This window comes from Vigna angularis, chromosome 1, assembly GCF_016808095.1.
Source record: "Vigna angularis cultivar LongXiaoDou No.4 chromosome 1, ASM1680809v1, whole genome shotgun sequence".
Lineage (NCBI taxonomy): Eukaryota > Viridiplantae > Streptophyta > Magnoliopsida > Fabales > Fabaceae > Vigna > Vigna angularis.
The window spans coordinates 8,583,182-8,589,856 of record NC_068970.1 but is presented as its reverse complement, the minus strand read 5'-3'; the positions used below and the strand labels follow the sequence as shown (position 1 = coordinate 8,589,856).

At 25.8% G+C, this 6,675-nt stretch overlaps 1 protein-coding gene across 1 annotated transcript; it reads right to left on the bottom strand.

The window, feature by feature from the left end:
- Positions 1–4,289: 4,289 nt before the first annotated feature.
- LOC128194969 (probable inactive receptor kinase At3g02880) lies at positions 4,290–4,994 on the bottom strand. Its single transcript, XM_052871614.1, has one exon. The coding sequence runs from the start codon at positions 4,992–4,994 to the stop codon at positions 4,290–4,292; it is 705 nt and encodes a 234-aa protein (XP_052727574.1).
- Between the last annotated feature and the right edge of the window lie 1,681 nt (positions 4,995–6,675).

The window sequence follows — 6,675 nt, the reverse complement described above, 5'->3', positions numbered from 1 at the left end:
CATCCTACACCTCTAACATCTCATCATGTACCTTCAAAAATTCCATTTTTAACCTTCTAACATCTCAACCTACTCCTCCAACTTTTCTAAAAATTTTATTTTTTAATAAATATATTTTTATTTTCTTCTCTCTTATTAAAGGCACTTTAATAAATATCTTTTCATTTTTTTCTCTTTCTTATTAAAGTCAATCTGCACCACCTTAATAATATTCTAATTTGATTTAAAATTTAAATATTATTTAATATAATTTTATATTTTAATAATTATTAAAATATGATTTATATTATAATAATAGTTATATTAAAAAAATAAAAATCAAATAACTAAAATAAAAGTAACAATGATAGAAAAAAATAATAATAATAACAATAATATAAAATTTGATTTAATATATTCAAATATATTAAATTAAATTAAAATATTACAATAAATTAACAGTTATTAAATTTTAAATAAAAACAAAAATTTTAAAAAATTTGTTTATTGGATATCGTAAAATATAATGCTAATAATTTTTTATTTAAAATTTAATAAATATTTAATTTAATTAAAAGTAATAATTTATTTATTACATTTTTATACTTTAATATTTATTAAGATATAATTTATATTTTATAATAATTTTATTAAAAAAGGAAAATAAAATGACTAAACTAATAGTAATAATAATGAAAATAAAAATAGTATTTAAAATCTTTTTGAATATATTATATTATATCAAAATATTAAATTAAATTAAAAAATTATTAAAATTTAAATAAAAAACAAATTAAAATTTTATTAATCGGATATAGAAATCCGATAGTACATGAAACGGATATGATATTCGATTAAAAATCTTTTTAAAATTTTGTTTTTTATTTAATTATAATAATGATTTAATTTAATTTAATATAATTTAATATAATTTAACATATTTAAATATATTAAATATGATTTTAAATATTGTTTTTTATTTTAATAAAACTATTATAAAAATATAAATTATATTTTAATAATTATTGAAATATAAAAATATAATAAATAATAATATAATTTTCATTTAAATGAAATATTTATTAAATTTTAAATATAAAACAAAACTGTTAGCATATTTAAAATTTTTGTTTCTATTTAAAATTTAATAAGTATTTAATTTATTTTAATATTTTAATATATTTTAATATATTAAATCAAATTTTATATTATTATTACTACTATTATTATTATTTCATTTTTTTATTTTTTAATTTTATTATTATTTTTATTTTTATTTTTTTTAATATAACTATTATTATTGTAACATCCCAATATCTCACACTGGATAATTCATAATTTATATATTGTAACATTACATTTACGGTAACATCCCGTAATCTCACACTTAAAAATTCCTAGTTGATATATGTCTATACATGTTTTAAACTTAGATTTCAACTATAAACTCATAAATATGATTCAAATTCTTCTAACTTATTTTTCGATCTCTTTCTTCACTGGTATTGGATCAGACGACATTCCTTCATCTACTCCCGTAAAACGAATTATACGATCATCTACATACCCAAACACAAACAAGTAGGGTGAGCTAACATGCAACAAATCATTTATAAAACATACATAATTGCTTTGATACTAACATCATATAATAATTATGTCATATACCCTCATACCATCATATCACAATTTCTATTAGACATTCGTCCCACAATACCCAATAAACACCACAATACCTAATATACACTCATTTCACAATACCAATTTGACACTCATTCCACAATACCAATTTGACACTCATCCCACAATACCAATTTGACACTCATTCCACATACCAATTTGACACTCATTCCACAATACCAATTTGACACTCATTCGGATGATACGTTGATGAGCAGTCACGGGAGGTTATGCACTTGTGATGACTTCTGCTTCTTCTTACAAATACAGTTCCAAAAATACTCCATACCATTCACAAGGTTAGTCCTCAACACTATGTTCAAAACTGGCACATAGACCAGGACCTCCTACCCCTCTTACTACATAACTCATCATTCTCTACTTGAGACTGAATGATTATTAGAGTATCAGGATAACCTCCAACTACAGGACCCTCAACATCAACATATACACAATTACCACATCATTACAGAATCTCTCCACGAGACTCATACAATGCTCACATTCATCAACTCATATTATACCACTACGAAATCTCCCCATAATACTCATATCATGTTCAGACGCATAAATTCAAATCCAATAAATTACAATCATCACAATTAAAATTCATAATTTCGTATCTACCACAATAACATAAATTCATTCCAACGAGATATATTGCACAATAGTTTAACAGTACATAATTTGTTCAACAAGATTTAAGTTAAAAGCTTGTCGAGTAGACTTCCAGGAAAGAGAGGTGCATCACAATGGACAACTTAAGTACCAAGTCTTTCCTTAGCCAAAGTGTTCCTCAACTAGTTTTAACAAATTTCTTATTTACAGATTCAAAATAACAGCACATAATATTAACACAGAAATTCAATATAAATAAATATACAGTAAGCATTAACAGTATTCTCACATAATTTCAGGACATGCATACTAATAAACAATACTAAATCAGAATATAAAAGCTTAGAAAGGTTAGCTCCCATACCTCTATTCCAGACTTCTCTTGCTCCGAATTTGTTTCCCCAAAAACTCTTCGGAACCTCTACTCTTCTTGCAACTAAAAATTTCTCCCTAACTCTTTCTTCTCTATTTCTCAAGCTCTCACTTGATTCTTCTTCTTCTTGGTGAAGAATACCCTTCCCTTCCATGGCTATTTATAGGTAAATTTTTTTACTATTCATTAATTTTTTAATATTATTTATTATTTTAATATTATTTTAAAAATAATATTTTAATCATCAACTTGATCAAATCTGATCTTAACTCCTTCCATGCTACGTATGAATTCTTATCCTTTTAATTTTTTTTTACTATTCACTATTCACTTTTTACTATTCAATTTTCTTAAAAAAAATCCTAAATAAGTTATCAAAAATTTGAAACTCTTCTTCTAAAATTACTATAATTTTATATCAAAAATTTTAATTTTTCTATCATAATTTTCTATTTAATTATATTTTCTATCCATTAAAATTATTATTACTAATAAAATGCTAAAATTTACTATTATAGATATTTTTCATGGGTCTTACAATTATAATATAAATCATATTTTAATAATTATTAAAATATTAAATTATATTAAATAATATTTAAATTTTAAATTAAATTAGATTATTATTATTAAGGTGTTGCATAGTGGCTTTAATAAGAAAGAGAACAAAATAAAAAGATATTTATTAAATTGCCTATAATAAGAGAAAGGAGAAAATAAAATAAAATTTTTGAAAAAGTTGAAGTAAAGATTGAGATATTAGAAGATTGAAAGTGAAATTTTTGAAAATGTAGGATGAGATGTTGGAAGTGTAGGATCAAACATTCTTTGGGATAATATTGAAGATCTATATTCTCTTACCTAACCACATGTCATCATCTAATGATTATTACTCATGCTTGTTTTATGACATGATGATGAGGTACGTTGGAATACTGTATAACATATTTTTACGTTTTCTTAGTAAGAATAAATGTATTCATTTTCACATTTATAATCCTATACTGTGCATGCCGGATTTAACATTGGTCATATGTATAAATAATTATATATTAAAGATTGGTAATAATTGGCGTAGAAAAAATAAATACTTCAATGCTTACTTTGTCCCACATTGGTTAATTTTCTAAATTTCGTAATACAAAACATAATTTAGGCTCACTGTTCACAGTCATTAAGAATTTAGAAGCGAAAAAAAGAAAATGATTTATCATCTTCATTAGCTCTTACATTTGAGAGAGTAACTCTCTTAAAAAAAAGTCACTTTTATCTATGTTAAAAAGTATTACTTTTAATTCATACACTTTCAGTCAAATGTTAAGACTTTTATTTATTTTTTAATTCGTATTAAATTCACAAATTATTCGTATTATATTTAAAAAAATATATTATTTGAACAAAAAACTTTCAATATCTTAAAAAATAAATATTATATTAATTATTTATTATTTTATTTATTCTATTATTTATAAGTTCTCATCAAAAAATATATTATTTATAAGGTTTAATCATTCACTAAATCCCTATTTTCGCATGGAATCTCAATTTCGTCCATTTCTTTTTGAAAATATCAATTAGGTCCCAATTTTATGAAAATTGCAACAAATGGATCCTTTCCGTTAAATAGTGTCAAACGACGTTACAGTGTGTTTGACGTGGCACGCTGTTGTGGACGTGTTATCTGACGTGGTTGAGTTGTTCGTTCCTTTTCACGAGACACTTCACCTCCCACATCACGCTTCCCTGTTGACACACTTTCATCGGTTTTCTCACTCCTTTTTCTACACAAAAAGAACAAAAGCAGCAGAATCAACAGCAAACCAACCACGAAACCTATCACAATACCCGCAATGGCACCACCGGACAATTTACTCTTTCCCTCCTCGGTTCCGGGGCAGCTTTGCAAGGGCTTCCCGCAGAGTGAGTTCCCGAGAAAAGCGGTTTGGTCCAGACTCGAAAACCGGTTGGGAATGGGACCCGTAAGGGAATTATACGAGACGTTGAACTGATCCAGAGGCGGAACAGTAAGGTCAGGGATTGAACCAGTAAAATTGTTGCGTTTGAGATAGAGAGTGGACAAACGAGTGAGACCATTGAACTTGGGAGAAATCTCGCCACTGAAATTGTTGTTACCTAAATTCAACCTCACGAGGTTCTGCAACGCGAATACCGCATCGGGAACTTCGCCGGAGAAGAAGTTTCCTTGGAGATAGAGGTTCCGCAGCGCTTTGAGGTTAATGAAATCCGCGGGGATTGGTCCGGTTAGAGCGTTGAACCGGAGGGAGAGCGTTTGCAGTTCGGTGAGGTTTCCCAAACCGGAGGGGAGAGAACCGGAGAGACCCATCGCTGGTAGGCGCAGTAAGGTTACTCTGTCGTTGGTGCAGGTGACGCCGGTCCACAACAGCGTGCCACGTCAAACACACCGTAACGTCGTTTGACACTATTTAACGGAAAGGATCCATTTGTTGCAATTTTCATAAAATTGGGACCCAATTGATATTTTCAGAAAGAAAGGGACGGAATTGAAATTCCATGCGAAAATAGGGACTTAGTGAATGATTAAATCTATTTATAAATATCATTTTATATTACTATCGCTCTTAAAGTAATTTGATAATTTTTATTTTCTATTCATTAAAACATCTTTTTTTTAATTTATCACATATGTTAAATCTTACACAAATTTTAACAAATCTTACTTCCAAATCCTCTTTCAATCATTTCCAAATTCTTAAAAATATATATATATATATATATATATATATATATATATAAAATGATTTTTCAAATTTTCTCAAATCCATTCACTCTTTCTATCTCAAGTTAAGACACCCTTTGATTTTTATAAAATATATATTAAATTGTTTTTCATCTTGTTATTTTCTTAATAAAAAATAAGATTGAAAAGTTTTAAAGACAACAAATATAATCTCTAAATAAACAAGATTAAATATCACAAGCAAAATTTCCATAATATTAAAACACGTAAAGTCACATATTTAAACAATAAATTAATAAAAAAAATTATAATTCTCTAAATATTATATTAAAGTTTTAACAATTAATTGATTCAATTAATAAAATAATTTTATTTATACGAATTAAATCTTGATGTCATTCAACTCAATTCATATTCAATTATAAAATAAGGATATAATTGATTCATAATTCAAATTATAATTTTAGAAACACAACATGACAAGGAACAAATCTAAAATTAAGAAAGAGAATAACAAACTCAAATCAATAAATTAAAACAAAATTCAATTTGTATTGTTTGATGTTAGTTCATCCAAATGATCCACAGGTTCAATTTGTAAAATAATAATGAAAGTGCAGCAAAAGTAGTAATTGAACAGTGTGACAAAATTTATCAAAATAAATTGAAAAGGAAGAAAACTAAAATCCTATAAATCGTGTAGTTGATTTCTATCATTTTTTAGTATATTTCAAGCTCTAATACACTCTCACCCTAAATCCTAATTTTGCAAACTTTGAAAAAATCATGGGCTTAATCTGGGCTCTGATCAGGTTTAGAAACCCAATTACAAAAATCAAATTCATTGGGTTTCTTTTTGCAAATATTAATCGAATCAGTTTCAACTTTTAATAATGTTAAAAATAGCAGCAAAGTCCAAATTCAAAAATCTATATATCTATTTTGTAACCCTTAAAATGTAGAATTTAGGGCGTGTTTACTTTTGAATATGGATTTAAGGAAAAATGAGTAGATATATTTGATTAGATTTGAGAGTAAAGTGTGTTTTTTTTAGAGATTTGGAAATGATAATGGATGGATTAATTTGAAAGTAAATTTGTGAAAAAGTGTGAATGATTGATGTAATGAAGGATTAATCTTTAAAAAGCTTATGAGTACGAGTGTTATTTTGGATCTTTTCCTAACATAAACATATATTAGTCAATTATATTTTCAACAAAAATAAAGTTTTGGCATATTTAAATTTCTTTTGTTATGGTTTGATCTGACTAAGGTTCAAGAAGAACTTAATAAAATTAGGCATTAT

What these genes read in the sequence shown, in the direction of transcription:
- LOC128194969 (XM_052871614.1), bottom strand. Translation starts at nt 4,994, where the DNA reads ATGGGTCTCTCCGGTTCTCTCCCCTCCGGTTTGGGAAACCTCACCGAA.